This window comes from Dermacentor variabilis, chromosome 8 (assembly GCF_050947875.1).
Source record: "Dermacentor variabilis isolate Ectoservices chromosome 8, ASM5094787v1, whole genome shotgun sequence".
NCBI lineage: Eukaryota > Metazoa > Arthropoda > Arachnida > Ixodida > Ixodidae > Dermacentor > Dermacentor variabilis.
Window position 1 is genome coordinate 54,596,907 of NC_134575.1, and position 21,048 is coordinate 54,617,954.

Here is a 21,048-nt window from a genome sequence, read left to right on the forward strand (position 1 = left end):
AGAACAGCCACGCTACCTTCATTAGAAGTACTGAAGAACCGGATAGAGAGGCTCCTTCTATAACTAGCGATGCAGCTAGAAGGTCAATGCGAGAGATGACCTGGGAAAAAGCGGCAGAAGAAAATTTATTTATAGTCGATTTATTCAACAGTGGGTAAGATGCCATGTGTGAAAAGCTTCCGGCCCTTTCTACCCTATGCCGCACGACTTGAAGGGTCGCAGAGAACTGGAAGAGTGCCAACATTATTTTGATACATAAAGGAAAGGGGAAGTACGGACAACTGCGTACTGTAATGAAGATTTGCACCCTTTGGGAGCGTAACAACAATCGTCATCTCCTTTGCGTGTGTCTCCCTTCTTTAATGCTTCGCTCCCGCTAATTTCAGGTTACCAGCAGAATGCGCGTATCAGCTTGACATATAGTGTTCCTGACAGGAATGTAGCGAGCGCTGGGTGTTAATCGAAGGAAGCGTGCATGGCCTTTGCAGCTCCGGTACCTCATATTAATATCGGCTACCTCCGTTAGCTTTTAAACCTACGCAGGGTCACTAGCGTACCGGTACGTTTCCAGGCTTCTGTGGCGCCGCGTTTCCTATGGCATTCCGTTTGTCAGATAGGAATGTGAGGGCCACACCGAGACAGCATTGACCATTATCGGTATCGTTTCATTAATTTCTGCTTAAGCATAAATTAACTAATAAATTCGTGTTATGCACGAAAAAGAGAAAGAAAGACACGACCCTGAAAGAGCTGATCAACACCACGGTCTTCATTCCTCGCGTTTTGCGTTGAAACGCTTCTTTTCGCGGTGCTTGAGGCCGAAACTACACGTACGCTTGCCGGCGCGCGAAAGCTCGCCCCCACGCGTCTAGCGTTTGCCGCGCCCCGCGAGTAATGGCGGTTTGAACCTACAAGACGCGCGCCAGCATGCGCGCACTTGGCTCACTATCTTCGCTTTGGTCGACGTCGTTTCGCAGTTCTGTGCGGCAGCCCGAGCACCGATATTTGTCTGGAGAAGCCCACTGGGCTTGCGCCCAGCTTGAAGCTGTACGATCTGTCCTGCACCATATGCGCAAGCGTGGGGCGCGTGGACGCGAGCTTTCGCGCGCCGCCGAGCGTATACATGTGGTTTGACCTTTCAATTTCTTCTCGCGCTTCTTTGTTGACCCCCCAGGTTTCTGCCCCGCGTGTTAGTTACTGCTGGAATGCAATGATTGCGCGCACTTTCGGACAGTTACCGATATGGAGTGCGTTTAACCTGCTTGTGCTCGAATCGGAACGACCGTGACCGTGGGGACTCGTAGGCTGTGACGTGTTCCGCTTCTCGGGACGACGTCTCGGCTTCTGAGGCCGCGTTTGGACGAGGGCTGAATGTGGCAAAAAAAAAAAGAAAAGCCCGTGGATGCACCTTCGGAAAAGGGAGTGGCCAAAAGAAGTATGCCACCTTCCACGACGCCGAAATGAACGAGCGAACGACCACAACAATGATGGCATGATTGTGCGAGAGGCTAAATGAGCCAACAAATGAATGAATGAATGAATGAATGGGTGAACGAATGAACAAGTGAGTGAACGAATGTATGAGTGTAGGAACGAGTGAGCTAATGAACGGACGAGTGGGTCAACGAATGGACTAGAGAGTGAGTGAAGGAGTGAATGAATGGACGAATGATTCAACGAATGAATTTAGTGAACAATTGAATGAACGGACGAATGAATAAATAAATAAAAAGTAATAATAAACGTACACATGAATTAACGAATGAATGAGTCAAAGCGTAGTTCAATTATCGGACAATTTAGCGGCTGACTGAATAAAGTCATCAATCAGCCAAAAGAGTGAGCGCTAATCAGTTATCATACTTCATACGCTGTTCTTCATGGCGACGCTCTTGAGGGTGTCTCGGCGACTCGCTGGAGCGTGCAAAAAAAAAAAAAGAGCTTTGCGGAGACAAAGTCCATTCTTCCCTGCGCGTGTCAGGCGCGGAAATCCTTCGAAAGGCGCCGTCTCCTATTGCACGTAATCCCCGGATTGTTTCTGGCCTCGCAGAATTCTAAAAGACATCTTGCTCCTCCTTGCCTACGCACGTCATCGAATGAAGTGCGAGTCACCACGTTTTCAAGATGAGGTGTTTCTTTCTCTCCAAACGCGACGGAATCGTTCTACAGCAGGGAAAAAAAAAAACAGAAACGAGAAAAAAACGAAACGCGTTCTGGGAAGCGTGGTTCTGAAAGTTTCGAAACGTTTTTATGAAACAAAAAAAAAAAAAAAAAAACGGAGCGAGCACGGAACCACATGCGTGCGCGTGAAATTGATGGCTCTCTCCACTCTCGCGCCGGGCCCCTCGCGCGGGCGCATTTCTGTCGCAGGCACCGCGAAACTCTGACGGCGCGACGAACACAAAACGCGCGCTGGCGTCGGGACAACCGACGCAGAAGGCCACGTGCACGCGCGACAGCGCAGGCCCCGCGTGGCTGTCACGGCGGCGAGAAATCGAGCGGAATTCTACGTGTATACAGGTACGCAGCGGTGGTATAGTTTCGGGATCACGTTTAACATCTCGACGGGCAAGTGTAAACGCCTGGCCTGTTCAGTACTGCGCGCCGCGCACGGCGACAGTCACCGACAGAATCTCGCCCCCCCCCCCACTCCCTCCTCTCCCAACCCCTGGCCCCCTCTGTCAAAGCTTTAGCTCGAGCGTAGCGTATACTTTGCGAAGCCGGTAACACGATTTCCGCAACGTTTTGTACGGAACAACCACGATGCTGCTCTGTGCGTGGGTGGAGCGAGTCGTGTAGAAACGTGTAGAATCGTGTAGTCGTGACTTCTTACTTCAAATAAATCAGTCGTAAGTTCAGCGCCGTGCTTGTCTCCTCCTCGTTCTGGTCCCGTTCGTTTAGCGCTGTTTGAATTTTATTGTTACCGTGTAGAAAACGCCGGCCAGTTCAGCATGAAGCCCGTGAGCCGTACACGCGCACGGTTTGATGTTAGTTTTGTGGTGTACGTAGGCGCGTATATACGTAGGGTGACCGAATGGAGAGGGGGTGCTAAAAAGAAGGTCAAGCGGATCCCGCGCACCGTGGGAAATCGGTTTAGCCGAAGCATTCGACTGGTCTTCTGAGAGGAACGCTGTTCTTGTTTAGCGAACGTTGGCGAATAGAGCGTGCGGAAAACTTGGACACGTCTTCACCGGGAAACACCCCTCTCTCTATCTCAGCGCAATCGCGTATTCAAGCTTGAAAGCTACGGATATGTACTACGACTTGTACATGTAGCGCGTGCGTGTCACACTTAGTCCTGCCGTCGTGGGGTGCAGGTTATTGACCGCAGAGACCGAGATAGAAAGAGAGAGAGACAGGGAAAAATACAGTTAAATTATAGGTGTAGGCGTTTTAAGTTGATAAGGAAACTGACGCTTAGAATGGCTCAGTGTACAATTTTCACCCGCGACGCTCCAGACTGAGTCGAGTGTCTCTTTGACGTTAGTCCGTGGCTGTGCTCAGACTACAAGCGACGTCACATCTGTGGTTTGTTGAGCCGAAAACTAAGCGCCAATAAATTGGACAAGGACACGCGGATCAGACGAGGAACAGTCGTCTGTTTATGCGTGTTCTTCGACTAATGTATTAGCGCTTAGTTTTCCCGTCAACATGTCAGACCAACTGTGGCTTAACGGTTAGCTGCTTCCACGGCTCTGTGCGCTTCCCGCAATGTCTTCAATGCTTCGCATTCCCACAACCAGACGATGAGCATTTCTAGACTCCAGACACTGTTTGAGCGAAACTTTTTCTCGTAGTCCCGCTACCTGCGCTGTTTGTTGACTGTGTCGACGTTCAAGCCCACTAGCTCAAATGAGCAATCTTCGAGCGTCTATCGCACGCACTACTCAGGAAACCGAACTCGTCCTGTGCGAAATATTTCACGAATCATACTCACGTGCAGCCAACAGCCAGAGAATGCAAGAAGAGGCAGTTGGTGGCTTCAATTTAACATGAGAGACTGGTAAGCCGTATAATGCGGGTAAGCTATGTAGTTGTCCAACAGAGGCAGTGCGCAGTTTCGTAGTTGGCAGTGCGAAGTAGGCCCATAGTCCTGGCAGCTTATCGTTGTTGTGGGAACACTGTAAGGTAGCGGAGACATGGAAGCAGAACTGGAAAAAGAAAAGATGACAAAGTAAACTAACGAATGAAAGAAAGACGGAGCGCAGGCGGGAATGAACGAATGGAGCAAGGAAGGAAAAAAAAAATGAAACGGAGAAGCCCGATAACTTGGCGACGTGACTGAAGATATTCGCGGCGGGCTCCTCGCCTCCTCGTCTTAAAACCGCATTAAAAACAATATCATACGCGTCTCATCGATCCGCTAAGCTTGTTTACGCTGCAACCGAAAGCTTTGATATCACGAAAAAAAGAAAACAAGAAACGAGACGCGAGAGAGACGGAAAGAAAACATAAACGTGGAAGGCGAGTTGGGGGGCATCACGCCGCACTTTGCTCGGCTGGGCCCGACCAGAAGTCCCGGGGAATTACACGCGGGCTGGTGAACAGAGCTTCGCTCAGACATTACATTATCCGCCCTGCGGCTGGGCCACTTCGCATAGGCCAATTACCCGCCCGGCTTGCAGAGTCCCGGCTGCGGGCTCGGATTATCTCGTCTCGCGTTCTCGACCGGATATATCTGAGGGTGGAGAGGGAGAGGGGTGACGGCGGCTTTGCCGCTTGTTCGCCGCCGCCAGAGGGAGCAGCGATTGGTCGCTCTGCCTCCGAGCGCGGCAAATCTTTCGTCTTGGCTTGCTAAACGGGGTCGACCGATCCACTGTTCGGCGTGACTTATGCCCGGCGATTCGCTCTTGTACAAAACCCCGCGCCGCGACTTAAGACGGTAGGTTTGCAGCCGGTGAATTTAGCGTCGTAGTGCTTGGCGACCAAAGAACGCAGTGTCGCCTGCGTTTTCGGGCAATACGTCACGTGGGAACCTGTGGCTTAGCCTTCGATGTCACGCTCAAGCGTAGACTTGCGTAGGGAGGCGGCCCCCTGATGCAGTGGCGCTGGAAGCGCCGCCTTGACGTGTGACGTTAGCGCATTTGAGTGCGAAAAGCGTCATAATGATTATCATTATGATCATCGTCCATCGTCATTATGCATCATCTCTTACCGAGCTCTAAATGTGCGATGAACATCTAGGAACGCAAACGGTTTACAAATAGGAGGGGAAAATGATCTAATACTTTCTAATATAAAATATGCAGCAATTGACATAGACAAAGGGGATTATCAAGCTTATATATGTATTTGCGGCACTACGTACTCGCGATGTATATATATACAGTAAACTCTCAGTTGTACGAACGTCAGTTTATCGAATATTTCAGAATAACGAACTTTTTAAAAATCTCCGGCAGTTTTCTTATAGATTCTATGCAAAAATGTTTCACTTAAACGAATTTCGGAACAGTCAATATTTCAGTTTAACGAACTCGCTCAGAGGACCAAGGCTTATTTTTACGATCAGAACCGATGCCTGCCCTCATCAAACCGCCGCTCCAGCGGCAATGTAACGTCGCTGGCACTACAGCGCCCCTGGGGCAAAATGGCGGCGTGGAAAATGAACGGCAACGAAGCAGGGCCTCCGAGATCGCCCACACAAAACGAGCAAGCATGTAATCTCGGAGGTCATGAACCTAGTAACATCGCTGGCTTACAACGCCGCCAGTACAAAACGGCGATTTGTCACACCACAAACCACGTGGTGTGTTTTTTTCCGACCGGTTAGTCTTGGCATGGTCGTCGTCTCTTTCGAAAAAGAGGCGAAGAAGACAAAGAAGAGACGAAGAAGAGGCAACTGCCGAGCCAGTTTCAAGCCCTATAACTCTAGCTGAGGTTGTAGGGTACACTGGAAAGTTGAGAGACACTGTGTCTCAACAGCAAGCTGTGCCAGAAGAAGTGTACAAAAACATTGACTCTTTGGACAGTTTTGTTATTTCCTGTGCTTTAAAAGTACAAGTGCAAGAGAAGATTACAGATTTTTTTCTAAGTGAGAAAGGCAGCATTATAACTGTTATGAACCTTGTACTTGTTGATAAGTACAAATTCCATTTGACACATTTCTAACACTATGGATGTCATGTGTTTTGATCCATGAATAGCACTTCAAACTTTTGACTCTGTATGCCATGTCTTATGTTGGTCTAGTGAATATTCAGTTTAGTGAACTTTCAGTTAAGTGAAGTATTTCCTGCGGTCCCTTGAAGTTCACTCAAGTGAGAGTTCACTGTGTATATATATATATATATATATATATATATATATATGATAACGCGAGTTGAAGTGAATCTTTACAGCTGTTATATGCATGGGATATTATACAGAAAATCAGGGACAAATTTGTCTAAACAAAATTTGTCTGATTTTCTGTATAATATCCCATGTATATAACAGCTGTAGAGATTCACTCTAACTCGCGTCATTTCTTTTTTACCTGTTGCACCAAGTTAATTTGGAGGACAAGCCGCTGGCAGTCTCGTTATCGTTTCCAATGCGTGAAATACAAGTAACCTTACACTACACGGATACAGTTTAACATGATTCCTTTTTATGCTACAATTCTGCACAGGAAAAGGCTTTACTTGTTAGTAGTTGACGATGCTCGTCGGTCGCCGTAGCTCCTGCTAAAATCGGTCGCCGTGTGCGAGCGTCACAACCGAATAAGCACGCGCACACTAAAATAATTTACACCCTTAAAAGTGAAAAATGGTGTGAATGTGTCTATAACTCACACCGTTGAGGTGTCCGTTACATAAATAACACCCTAAGGGTGTGAGTTGTAGACACATTTACACCCTTTTTCACTTTTAAGGGTGTAAATTATTTTACAGTGATGTCTGTCGCAAGCAGATGACGATGATGATGACGAAGCCTCAATGAATGGCACAAACCCACTATGGGGGATAGGCCACCAATCTGGTGGTAATATGATTGAAAAAATAAAGCAGATGGGGGCGTGTCTGGCCGGCTTTTCTTTTTTTCCCCAGCATGCGTGCCGCTAAATTTAGCGATCGACTCATTTTTGTTTTTCATTCACCGTTCCAAATCCTCGTCTAAAATAGGCAGCCACATCTTTGACCTTCCGACGCGCGCGGACTTTTCAATTCGCTGAGTCATGCGGGCCTACAAAGCCGCCTGTTGCCATTCGTGTATCCCATTGGGACATCAGGCTTATTATTATCGTTCTTCTTTTCTTTTTTTTTCGTCGGTTACCTTCTTTTAATTTATGTCAGAGGGTTCTTATTCTCGCGCCGTGGTGTTTACTTGCATCGGGATAAAATACGTTTGCTAAACTGGGCGAGGTCGATGATGATTAAAGTGAACGGGAGAATAAGCAGTTATTAAGCGCTGCCCATAATTCATGAGTGTTCGGGGGCCATCAGGACATGCGATCTCGTTCTTAAAGTCTGCTTCGCGAGAAGAAATGTGTGTGTGTGTGTGAAAGAGAGAGAGGAGGTAGAGGAGGAAGAGAAGGAGAGCACGTGGTTGTACAGGCGCTAGCATAGGATATCGGAATCTGCAGCTGATCAGGTGCGTGCGCACCTGAAGAGAACATTACGGCGGAGGCGAGAGGAGAGGCAGTGAGAAAGTACACTGGCCACTGTACAGAAATAACGTGCGCGTAAATGGATCGGCCAGAGTTGAAGTGACGGCGGTGGTTATTGGGAAAGAAGTGGAACAGAACAAGAAAAAAGAAAACGAAACATAAATATAGGGTGGGTGCACCAGAAATTACCAAATGGGAGGAAAGGTGACAGTGATATAGGCGTATCTGCGGCCGATGCGGAAGTAAAAAAAAAGCAGTAAAATAAAATAAAAGAAGAAATGCAATGCACGTAAAACTGCTGAGATGGATTGGGCATCCATCTCGCGGACTTATTACAAGCACGAACGCGACGTCGCAAGCAAATGGGCGGATTTCGTTGCGCGTCGACACAGGCAATTAATTCCGCGTGCTTCGACGTTTACGAAGGCAGGAAAGATGGTGTGGATTGTGAAGGGGGGAAGGGGGGGGGGAGGATCGAGTGGGCGACAGACGGCAGCGAGCAGACGATACTCAGTAGAAAAAACAGAGTATAAAACAGACGTGGGCACCGTTTTTAAACAGAGTTACGATCCCATTTCGAAGGAAAAAGAAGTGAAAGGCTATACGGTACATCAACTTTCCTAATCCGACTGGAAAGCTATAGCAGTGAAAATGAAAAAAAAAAGCGCCTGGGATAACAGACTTCCTGGAGAAGAGAAAGAAAAGATACCATAGTATGGTGGTGTTTGGATTACTCCGTGCGAAAAAAATGTAAAGATCTCGTAGGTTGACAGCGATAAAATAAAAAAGAGTACGGTGAGGTTGGTAACGCAATACAACGTATCGAAATTTTAAATTGGTTTCGAGCAGATGGGACGTAGCATAAACACAAGCCGCTTTACCGCCGCCTTCCATTAAGGATATCTCCTAGGCTCACAAGCGGACTGCATTTAGGGCAAAATATAACACAAACTAAACAAAAATGCTCGGTGGACAAAGGAACACATGAGGCATGGTCCGAAGCTTTGTCGCTGTATATTCATCTGCCAGGGTCCGTGTAAAGTGACACTGTACCAGGTTATATCTTCTTTTTTAAATCTTGTCTTTCTCTTCGACATCAGATCGAAATTATATACCAGCTTAGCAGCTTAGGGCGAAATTACTCTTTGCTGTGCTACGTTTCGTTCTGTTTATGTTTCTTTGTTTCCTACCGCTGGCAGTTCTCGAACGGCGAAAACAAAAAAGAAAAGTTAAAGATAAGAGATACAGTAGATAACTCTGTCCTGTACAGTGACTTTCGTCTATGGGGCTTTAACCACTCAATCGTTCGCGTTAACAAATTTAGGGGTGAGCTTTTGCTTTTTGTGTGTTCTTATAAATGTACTTGAGTGCGTTGTTCTTACTTTTCCCGTTTTTATTCTTTGTCTTGTTGGTAAATCGTACACGCGTGTCATTGGTCTTACAAAGTGTTCTTATCGCTCACTTGATAAGACCCTTTCCCAGCTCTTCGGTGGTGTCAGTTTCGCTGCGATTGTTGTAATCAATAGCTGTGCAATGACTGTAATGATCGCGTCTCTCGCGCGGCTAATTCGTTTGTTGTCACGCTGTCATCGTCGTTATCTTCCAGCCGAAGAACGCAGGCAGTAAACAATGCAAGCTTTTTTTTCTTAGCAACCGTGAAAGAAATTGCGTACTTCCCGAATGTTCGCTGTCTTATCTGTTCGATCGCTCCTAAAAATGTCTGAAGACGCTAACATTAATGGTATCTTCGACTGGTCGCCTGTACGCCCCGAAGCAGGGTCGGGTAGATCGGTCGTTTCCCGAGCTCAAAGGTAGGGGACAAGCGCGCAAGCCGAACGTGCGACTCGCTCTCGGAGGAGGAAATTGCTGATGCGAAACCACGTGACTACTGCCAACGTCCGATGTTTCGCCTATCCAAAGCTCCCGGCGCTGCCGGAAAAACCGGCGGACGTGCCGGCGGGACGAACGTTCGTCGAGGCGCCAGCATGCAGTGGCCTAGGTTGCCAAGGTTACGGTGGGCCGTCGCCAACAGCAGCGACGCGGCGCTGCGATGACGTTTCAATCTCGACGACTGCTCCGACGACAGGGCTCGGAGCGCCTCGGAGCGCTCCAAGATGGAGGAGAGCAATAGAGATGAACCAGCCGAACGCAGGGCGCGCACCCTATTTCAACCAGCGGAAGACAACGCCGCTCGCGAGAGCGCTCCAGAGTGCTCAGAAACGACGAGCTGAAGATGGCATTAATAAGCAGCAGCCGCAATCGCGACGCAGCAACAAGGTGTCGCCTTTGTTCGTTTGGCTTCGGCTGGCTTTCTTCGAAACTGTGGACATCTTCCTTGGCGTAGGTTTCTTGGTAGCCGTTTTGTTTTCTGTCTTTCTTTAGCGAGCACTTTCAGCCGAGGGAAGTACCAAGATACGGATACATTGCGTACGGTCTTGGGATATTGAAATAACGAGGCGGCCGATTGAAATCTAGTGATGAGCGTCGATGAGGACCGTAAAGTAACAGCTAGTAAAAAAAAAAAAATTGTAAGTTACTAAGCGCACGCGATTATGGGGTGATCTAGCGTCTGCACGAAATGACACGTGCCAAATCGCGCTGGCCATGAGCATCGATATTCCCACATCCTATTACGACTTGTTACGTAGAAAGCTGCGCTTGTTCTGTTCTCACTGAATATTTCACGGAGACCGCGCTACATAGACACCTCTACCCGCAATAACGAACAACAGAAAGTAAAAGAACGAATATGACGAACAGCTAAAGAAACGGCGGTGTTCCAAGCAAAAGGCCGTATTCGATTTTTCTTTTGTTGCCGACATTTGGCATCGACGAAGCGAGGATTAAAAAAAAAAAACCAACTGTACACATAAAGAGGCAGTTAGGCTGGGTGTCTTGCGCAAAGCTATAGCGCTGAGGAAACGTGAGGAAATCATTCCTATTCCTTGGGGGGGGGGGGGGGGAAGAAAAAGAAGAAAGAAGAAATAAAAGATAAAAGAAAAGCCGAACAGATCAAGACCTGCGTCCACGTGCCTACAGACAGGGCTAGTGTCGAGGAACATTATTATGCGCATATATAATGCGTTCAATACGCAATTTGCACTTCACGGTCGAAATTCTGGCTTCACACGCACCTTTCGGTCCGGGCTCCTTTGATCTAAGCCTTCGTAGGCAAACACAACAAAAGAATCACAGTCTTTTCGCAGAATGCGCTTGAGTCGATCACGAGAAGACGCGGAGCGCCGTCAATGCCTGCAGGCGGACCTTTAATTTAATAAACCACGACACGCGTTCGTCTTACTTCTTCCCCTCGCCCCCCCCCGCATTTGTTTTGGTTCTTTTCGGCGCCCATATAGTTCTTTAGATAGACAATTCGAAGTGGGCGGCTGAGAAACGTCGGGTCACTTAAGAAAGCGGCTCTTTGTTGCAGATTAGGTTTAGCTTGCCCGCGGGCTTATCAGCTAAACGGAGCTCTCGGCTCGGAGAAGGATTGCGACGCCGATTATGTGTGACAATTCCGAATAAACCCTGGTTAGAGCAAACGAACGTTATATCCCGCCGATTGCATTTCCTCCGATCGTGGGCGTTGATTTGGCAGCCCAGATTGGAGACATCTACGCTCTGTTTCACGCATAGCGGGAAACGCCGCGGAGCCCATGCAAGTAGTGCGGCCATAGAAGTGCCACTCCTAGCCGTTACCAGCGCAGTTGTTTCCTTTTGATCCGCGACGCTTCGTGCGAAATAACTTACTTCAGATCTATTAAAACATGCATATCGTTGACCGTAAGGTTGCGTGAAGTCGCATCTCATTCCGGAGCCTTCGTCGCTTCCGGTATGCGACGCACTATGTTTTGGTCGCGAGCGCAAGCGCTGCGCTGCGGCCACTGGTCGTAGACGCGTGTCACTCCGCTTCGCTCCGTGGTAATACAGGTTCGGGTTCGCGACGCCTTTCATGCAGGAAGCGCGCCATATTTTGCGTCAGGAAAGTGCGAGCCTTAATGTTGCGTCGAATTGCACGAGGCGTACCCATACCTCTCTTTCACATGTGTCGGACTACCTTTTTTTTAATGGTCTCGAACGGGATCATTGAGTGAATTCTCGCTAGATTTCGCAGCGTGGCCTACTTATGTGTATGAAACAGAGCGTACGAGCCTAGCCGTGTGTGGGTCTTATGGGAGAGGTATTGCTTATTCATTCGACAGAATGATGTGAATTTACCGTTACCAAAGATCTGTCAAAATGAAGTGGCAGTCCAATTGCCCTATTCTAAATACTTCAAGAGAAACTGAAAATGGCTTCTTGTAAGGGCAGCTTTGTGTTGTGTAGATTATGCGCGTTGCCGTAACGCCACATCGGTTCACCTGTTCGGAGGGCGGTGCGATTTATTGCTGTGTGAGCAAACGCACTTAGCTAATGTTTCAGAGGGGTTAATGATCAAGGAATGAAGTTTATGTGCAGAATTGATAAGTGGCGGTTTGTTAGATTACAAGAAGCGGGGGAGTGGGAGGCAAGGGAAAGGGCATGAGCTCGAAGGACGTGGAGGATTTGGTGGCGGGGTGATATTAGGAAATTTTCAGCACCTAGTCTGGAGTCAACTCACGCAAGACGGTAGTGCATGCGGATTCCTGGGAGATGTCTTGAAGTTGAGCTCGGCTGGTGAATGTGAATTTTCTAGGAATAATTGGATGGCCTTAGTGACCCAGTCACGGAGCAAAACGAACGACTGGCTCTTGCTGCTCTGTTGTTTGAAAAAAAAAAGAAATGTGAACGAGTTTACTCTTTATTGGAATATCACAATGTCAATGACTTGCGGCAGTTCTTCTTTTAAAGTTGGTGCATTTAAGTAGTTAGGAGTAACATAGGAGAATGTAAGGGTACGTGTTTGCTAGAAGCGTACGCTTTCCGAATTTTCTAGCTTTATAAATTGGCTATGTGGCATTCGGGCTGTTTTCTCGATGTTAAGGTTGCCGTTTTTTTGAAATGCTTGATTTTTTTTCAGCCACAACTACGAAATAGAGTTTAGAAACAATGTTATGATTTTCTTTTATAATCCTACTGTGGTCGTAGGCGGCTTCGAGAACAGCAACGAGACCTTTTAAACACAAATGATTGAAAAGCTACAAAAACGTGAGTCAAATTTTTTTTTTTGCTACGTCAAGAAAATTCGTCCTGAAAAATCAGCGGAACCAAACACCCTGCTTTCGCAAGGCTAAACATACTCAAAATCGTAAGCGAGAGAGTTACGCATGGGGGTTGTGCGTGTAGGTTACGACGTGGGTTACGACAGAGGTTGCAAAAGTTAAACTCGCCACAAATGTTATGAATTTGTGTTGGTGTAAAATATTTTTAAATACTGTTATATCGTTACTGTACTACGTCGTCATATCCTGAACCATGCTAGTTGTATTTTTTCTCACCGACAATGCAGCGAACCGCGTAGCTTAATATTATTATTTTTTTTGTGTAAAACACTCCAATACCTTTTCCCATTCCTCCGGCCGCTTTGCAAGCTCGTGTCATCAGTGCGCACTAAGGAGTGAGAAATTCATTGCAGAGTAGTTACTACGAAACGGCTATAACGTGGCCTAGTACCGAGGACATGAAAGAACGCTAAAGCTTTCATATTGGCTGTGTCATATGAAATAAGTCGTAAGACGTTTTTCGCGTCCGCGCACGTTTTGCGTCTCAGATCTGTTTCAAATTTACGTGGCAGCTCATCTGATGTGTACCGCACGTTGTCACCTTGGAGGAGCGTTGATAATCGTCTGCAATGATAGAGTCTTTAGGTTTGCTCCGGGACAGTGTCCTTAACGAGACACTCCAGTCAATCTGCTACTGTGTGTTGCTTACGTTCTGTGTGTGGTTACTCTGAATGACCGAGTGCTTTCGTCAACTGTGGTCGAACAACGTCGATCAAGCTCGAACAAGGTCGAACAAGCTGGCGCTAGGGTTTCAGCGAGCAGGGACAAGGAGAGAAATTACGTGATGGAACGGTAGGGAGGTCAACCAGCCGCTCGTCCTCCGGTTTGCGGTTCTACGCAGTGAAAAAAAAAAGCGTTTGAGGGATGAAAAGAAAGAAAGATGGGAGCGAAAAGACCTGGAGTGTCGTTTCGTCTGGAGATACGCGTCAAAGCTAGAGTTTGCCCACTCACTTTGGTCGATCTCAGCAGATGCAGTAATAGACCTATCGCTCTCCATGGGTTCGTGAGTCGCGTGGCCACGATTCGAGTATTTTCGTCACCGTGAATGATCTGGAATCCAAGAGATCGAACGTTTTGTGGAGTAGAAGACACTGGCCGTCATAACGTCATGACAAAAGAAAGGAACCTTCGTCGAAACGTTGGCTGCAGCTTGAGTCGTCCCTTGTTCGACCACTGTCGATCGCTTCAAGATTACATCTTTCGGTTAACCTCTCTCTCTCTCTCTCTCTCTCTCTGGAGCGATTCTATACGTCACCTTTGCCCATGGAGTAGCATACAAGGCGTGTGACGAGGCAAGCGTTTCAATCATCCGCTAAAGAATCTTTCTCCGTCACTTGCGCAGGGTCCAAGATTCGGACGGCGGCTTCTTCGAAGACTTCACCGCCCTCTCGTGGAAGCAGGAGAATCGGCGCCTGCAGGCATCACGAGAGGTGAGTAGTCGCATTGCTATGATTTACGGTGTGATAAAGTGGATAGCACAAGGGCTTATAGGACGCCGTGGCGAATGCTTCGTGCGTAAGATTTGATGCGATCAGCGCACTTTGCGAGGTTGGAATGGATGGAAATAGCCGCCGGTAAACAACAGTCACGGTAAAGCTAGTTTTTTTATTGATGTAAAGAAGGAGTGAATGAATAATTTTATACTTATAAATGAATATTTGCGATCACGAAATCATTTTTTGTTAACGACTGTTAACTGTTGTCCTGATTTATGCTTGCTTACTGCTACTTACTATTACTGCTACTACTACTAATAGGCGACTACTTACTACTACTGCACTACTATCGCTGTTGATACTAGTTGCTGTTACTGCTGCTAACTAGTTATGTAGCACCACTTCCAAAACACAATCAGTAACTCTACAACTAAGTCCATGAGTTCGTGGTAATAATTATTGATTGATTCAACCAAAAAAGACGCGATTAACAAACCTAAATCTGAAATACATCGCTGTCAGTTGCTCCTTAGGAAAAACATTTTAAAAGAAATTAAATGTATATTCGTATGTGTATAGATCTTAAAAAACGAGATACAGGTAATTGATGTATCTCATCAGGTCATCGTCAACATTACCTGCTGTTAACAACACCTTGCCCCGAATCCTGCTTCTTCGGATTGAAACGAGTGTTACTATCGGCTTATTAACTAACCATTTCTTGTGTTCACTTTTATATTATTTGACTATGTTTTAATTTCAATGATTACATAGTAACAAAGCGTTATTCATGCATCCATATCGCATTTCTCTTCTGCAAGTGGTGTTTACTTTCGTATAAGTCGTACCACCTTCTTACAGCCCCTGCAGTATCTAACGCCTTCGCGTCCCCCCGTACCTTTTGAGGTTATAATAAATAAAATAAATCAACTGAGTGCACTAAATGGAAAGTCAACAAAAAATCAATAAACTATTATTGCCCTATTTGGAAATTACGAACGAATTGGGCTTTTCTGTATGGGCGCTGCGTAGTGAGGCATTGCACCTTCCGCGCACGCCAACGAGCACAGAAGCGTGATAAGTAGGTTGTCGAACCGATCCAAAAATGAAAAAAAAAACAACGAAAAGACAAACAGAATCAAACCGAACGGGTAATTTCTTTCGCGATCTTGGAACGGAACCCGAAGTGCAACATTTTTGCAGGAGCCGTTCCGAACGGGTAACGACCGCAGGCCTAGTCCAGGGTCGCCGTTGCCGAAATTTTGCAGCGTCAAACAATGCTTCTTGCGTTATTTCGACTCGGCGCGCGTTGCGTTGCCTAGGGTAATCGTCACGTGGCTTGCCACTGGGGATCTCATTGGTTCGCTGAATTGATCGGAATGGCCGACTCAACTGTACGCTGTGCGCAGAGCCGGCGCGCACTGTCTATAGTCAGACCATCGGTGGCGCTGCGTCGTTGGGTAGGGTAGGGTAGGGTAGAGATAGGGCTTGTGTTCAGGGCAATTTACGTGTTCAGGAACATTTAGGGAATTGATTGCTCTGCCCGATGTCGCCTATGACAGTTTGTGGTGCGCCTTGAGTGACTGCTGTTACCTCCGTCGTGTCGACTGTGCTTTTGTGGAAATTTTCCCCGCCACACCGCAGATGGCGGCCACATAATTGAGTGGGAGAGCGAACCAGCGGAGAAGCAGCTTATTGTGCGCCTATATAGAAGTGCTCGGAAACGTTCATGCGTGTTTTCACGGTGTTCTGAAATAACTGCGTCGTTCATGAATCTTACATTTAGAGGAATGAGGGGGGAGAGACATGATAAGGGGGCGGGGGGCCAAATGAAAATGGATAAAGGCATGTTTTCTGCCTGTTGAGAGGAGTTATACGAAGCGCTTACAATGGGCTTCGCTGATGCCCTGGGAGAGCCAAAAGAAGGGCAGCAATCCTGTGGCTTTTCTTTATTCACTTGGGTTGCCACGCGGCATAACGTCAGTACGAGACTAAATATAAGCATGCAGGCCCATTTCGCGGAGAAGTTTCTATGCTTAGAGATAACAGGGCCATATTATGGATGGCCATTAGTGAAAGTTTCAACTGTGTAGGTTATCTGCAGTCATTGCGGCAAAAATATATACGAGCGTGTCAGAGCTTTACAAGCGTGTTTTGTTAACCGCGTAGGAAGTTTGCCTGATATATTGAAAGAAGTCTGGACGTGCGACGAAAATACCGTTTTGAAGGAATTGAAACGCCCACGCATGCAGTGGGTGGGGTGCGAAAAATTCTTCGGAAGCGTCAGATGATTGAGGGTCTGCTCGAAAAGAAAAAAAAAAAACCCTAGGCAAGTTCTCGAAAGCGTTACACGGCAGGTAAACGCTATGCTTCCCAGTCTCGAGAGAGAACTGTACGTGACACCGAGTTCATATTAGGTGGAAGTAGGGGCCACGTTAGCGGGAACATGTGTGAATGCTTAACGTTTCGGGCTTAAATATTAATTTTTTGAAATAACTACGAAATCCTCGTTTTCTTCCTATTTCGATGCGTTATGCGAGGTTCATAGAAAGTTCGGTCGCTGTACTCTTTGTGGTAAACGAGTCACCTTGTTTACAGTTAGGGAAAATAAGGGTCGTAGTATGGATGACGTGTAGGCAAAGTTAATATCTTGCCGGTTGATTACGGTCTTTGCAGTACACTGCGTACGGAGGTGGTCCGGAGAATTTCGAGCGTGCTTTACGAATGACGCAGCATGCAGCCCACTTTATTGTGAGAACTGTAACTTCTACGGATATCAAATCTCATTAAAAATGTGAGGAACATTATGGCCTAAATGAATGCGAAGTTAGTGTGTCTGGGGGGGGGGAGGAAATTGCAGTTCTCGTGAAAACATTGCTTAAACGAATACTCGAAAACATCACGCAGCAGTTAAACGCTCTTCCCTAATGTCCAGAGAAAAATGGCACGTGACAATAGGTTCCTTAGTTCTGCTGCTACAATCCTCAAGGAATGAACCATCTAGCCCAGTTAAACACCCGTTTGACCAAGTCCACATTCGTTCGAAAAAAATATGGGGTGGGGGGGGGCACTATGGGCGACGTGTGGGGAACTCGTTAAAATGGACGTTTGGACGAGTTGGTAAGCCATACTTGCAGGGTAAATGCTTATTTGCATTTTATTGTAAGAGCTGCAAGTCAGGGCTCGTCCGTGTCGTTCTCCCTGCTGTCCCCGTCAAAACCGCGCTGTTCTGTGGGGAACGTTCCTGGCCTAATTAAGAGTTTTCTAAACAATAAACTGAATCATCTTCATCTTTGAATTTATGTGCAATATACCAGATTTCTAGAACCCTTTCCCGGAGTCCTTGCTGATCTAAACAACGTTCATTGTTTATAATTGGAGAAAGTAAGGGCAAAGTTGTGCTTGGTGTGGCGACAAATATCGAAGTCTTAGGGTTATTTACAGAGTTTGCTGTAAACGTTACTAGCGCGTTTTAAGAATCTGAGCAGAATCTAGCCCGCTGTCTAGGGAGACCTATAAGTGCGACCGAGATGAAAATTTGGCGGAAATGTGGGAAGCATTAGAGTCTGCAGGCGCGTTAGGTTAACTATTTTGTGCGTGGTTGAATTAAGGTTTTTGTGAAGAAATTGTAGAGCAGGTGCTTGAAAGCGTTAAACGGGCGTTAAACGCTATGTTTCAGTAGCGTGCAAAAATAACGGTGCGTAAACCTGAGCTAAACTTACCCTAATATGGGATGCATTTGAAGTGTAATCAGTGACGAAACTTTAACGTTTTGGCTTGGTTATGAACTCTGCGAATAATTGCTCATATATCGTTTTCTACCCGTCTTAATGTCTTACACGAGGAACCTGCGGGTTCCTCGGTGAACATAACGAATCACCTGGAATAATGTTTTCTTGAACTAGAGGGGTCACGTTAGGGATCACGTATGTCGGTTGGTTACAGCCTATACAGGAAATTACGCATGCAAACGCCCTGGAACGTTGCAAGTGCATTCTAAGAATCGGTATAGACTGTCGCTGTGGCTGTGTACTGGAAGGACAACGCGACCAACAGAGATAAAATTTAGTTGAAATGGAAGAACATTAGGAGGAAGGTTTAGCTCGGGTGCTCTTATCTAAATACATGTAAAAGAAGAATTCATTTTTCTCGGCAACCACTGCACCAAATTTGACGAGGTTTGTTGGGTGTAAAAGAAAGTTTTAAAATCTAGTGACCTGTTGTTTAGAATTTTTGATATAGTCCTCAATTCATTTTCTAAAAATTGGTAAAATTGCTATTTTTCTGAAAACGAAACTATCAAGTTTACAACACCGTTACTCAGCAATAAAAAATGACATCACTAATCTGTGAATTGCATCTGATAGTATATCTAAAGCAGACAATATTGATATGTTACACATGAATCTCAAAATAATTAGTAATGTGTAAATGCAGCTTTTTCAGAACCTTTGTACAACGTAACCAATTCACGTAATGTATAAATTGACCTATCCCATGTCCCGCTTTGAATGATCTAATGGATGCCGTTTACAGAACCGCCATATCTCTTCTTGACGGAGAGCTATGAAATTGTAAACTTCGGGTCTCTATCTTTTTTTAGAACTTTCAATTTTTTGAAAATATTTTCAACAACATTCAAGCCATAAATCTAAGTTACGTTTCCAGCAGTCTCTAGAATTTAACTTTCTCTCTCAAATGCAACAAATTTCATTAAAATTGGCCCAGGGGTCATCTCGGAAAAGCGTTTTTGCGTTTTACATGTATTTGAATTGGAAGAAAGTTAGGTGAGCGGATGAGATTAAGAAGTTTGCAGGGACAACATGGCCACAATTAGCACATGACCGGGGTAGTTGGAGACATATGGGAGAGGCCTTTGCCCTGCAGTGGGCGTAGCCAGGCTGCTGCTACTGATGATGAATAGGTGGCGTGGCGAAGGTATATGTGCGTGGCTGCAGTACGGCCTTTGCTTAAAATTTTCTCAAGCTCGAATGCGTCACACGCGGGCAGAGTTCTAAAGCCTGCGGTATATACCGGCAAATGAAATTGATAATGCAATTGTTGATCGAGAGAGAGAGAGAGAGAGAGAGAGAGAGAGGCAGCTTCACTAAGAAGTGCAAAAAAAGTATGGGGTTTTCCGTGTACAAACCACCATCTCTATACGACAATCATTATCGCTGATTTCTAGCAACGTCTTGGAGTTGCATTTGCATATTGCTACAGTTATATATATTTAGGGATAATTGTTTGTTTTCTTTCTATACCTTGTTGAAGACGAGGAACAAGCGCTTCAGCGAGACGTCGAAATCTTTGTGCGTACATTTCGTAAAAAAGAAAAAAAAAATGACATCAGCAATTTCAAAATATCAGTGCAAAAAAAAAAGAAGAAAGAAAAATGCGAAAGCATTTATAGTCGACGCGATTGAATCGATGATGAACGTAGTGAACGCGGCAGGGTACTATGTAATATGTGCACGTAAATTAAAGATTACGGGGTTTTACGTGCCAAAACAACTTTCCGATTATGAGGCACGCCGTAGTGGGGGACTCCGGCTATTCGGACCACCTAGGGATCTTTAACGCGCACCTAAGTCTAAGTCCACGGGTACTTTCGCATTTCGCCCCCATCGAGGTGCGACCGCCATGGCCGGGATTCGAACCGGTGACCCCGTGCTTAGCAGCTCAACACCATAGCCACTAAGCAACCAGGGCGGATCAAGAAATGGACAAGTTGTTTTTTGTTGTGTGTGCTTTCTAGTCGGCATCAAGAAATTTAAATGGTTTTTTATACAAATATGTTTTTATTTAAACTCTTGCAATGGCTATGTAGCTGAGTTAAAATACTATACATTTGTTCAGTGCTTTTACTAGGTTACTTATTTGGCTCCTAGAAACATTTTAGCTTTAAATTATGAATTCGGAAATTATTCGTAAATTTCTGTAAGGTGAGATTGCACATTTTTGCGAAGTGATATTACGTGTTCGCTTAGAACTAGGTGACTTATTTCAATTGTAGAAAAATGAATTCGTAATGCATGGTCAGGTGAGCCTTGCATTAGGTACAATAATTTTTCCCATGTAGTACAGAAACAGAGAGTGTGCTACTTTTTGTCTAATGATTGCTGAGTGAATGCATAGTAAGGAACAAGTTGAACTACTCTATCTCACTCCAAAAAATTGACGAAGAATGTTAATTAGGGAGTTGACTTTCTCCTATAATGCTTTTATTTTAAAGGCCCATGATAGCCGTCTGTCTTTGATAATACCCAAGAACTTGCGTTGTCGCACAAGTTGCAGACGCTGAAAGTCTAACACGAGCTGGAACCTCTTTAGGCATTTTCCTAGGCTTTAGGCTTTATTTCCTTGTAAAAGGAGGTGCAGCAGTTTTGTCGTGTGAAGTAATCATACCTGTGCTTTTTTAAAAAGATAATTAATTAATGTTTGGCCAGCTTGTGGCTTTTGCTGAATGGCTTCATTACTAGAGTCAGATGCCAATATGCACAAGTCGTCCGCATATGGTGAGTAATTCAAGAAGGCAGGCAGCATATGGGGTAATTCAGCCATAACGCCGTTAAATAGAAATTAGCTGAGTACTCTACCCTGCTGAACGGCTTGATTCACTTTACGCTCTGTGCTTCCACTGAGATGGATGCTACTGCATCCATCTCAGTGTTCGGCCAATTATGGCCAACTGAATTAAGCCATGTAGTGCGTGCGTGTGGCTGGTTGTGTCAAATGCGCGCTTTATGTCTAGAAACACTGCAATATTGATTCTTTCACAACTCTTCTCATGATCTACGTATGTAACAAGATCTAAAAT

At 45.8% G+C, this 21,048-nt stretch overlaps 1 protein-coding gene across 3 annotated transcripts in view; it reads left to right on the forward strand.

Moving 5' to 3' along the window:
- The window catches only part of LOC142590225 (BAI1-associated protein 3-like), a 517,523-nt gene that overhangs the window by 299,264 nt on the left and 197,211 nt on the right, over positions 1 to 21,048 (forward strand). For all 3 annotated transcript variants that reach the window (XM_075702152.1, XM_075702153.1, XM_075702154.1), the window contains exon 3: positions 14,135 to 14,222. In XM_075702152.1, coding sequence (XP_075558267.1) covers positions 14,135 to 14,222 — 88 coding nt within the window. The remainder of the gene's footprint in view (positions 1 to 14,134; positions 14,223 to 21,048) is intronic.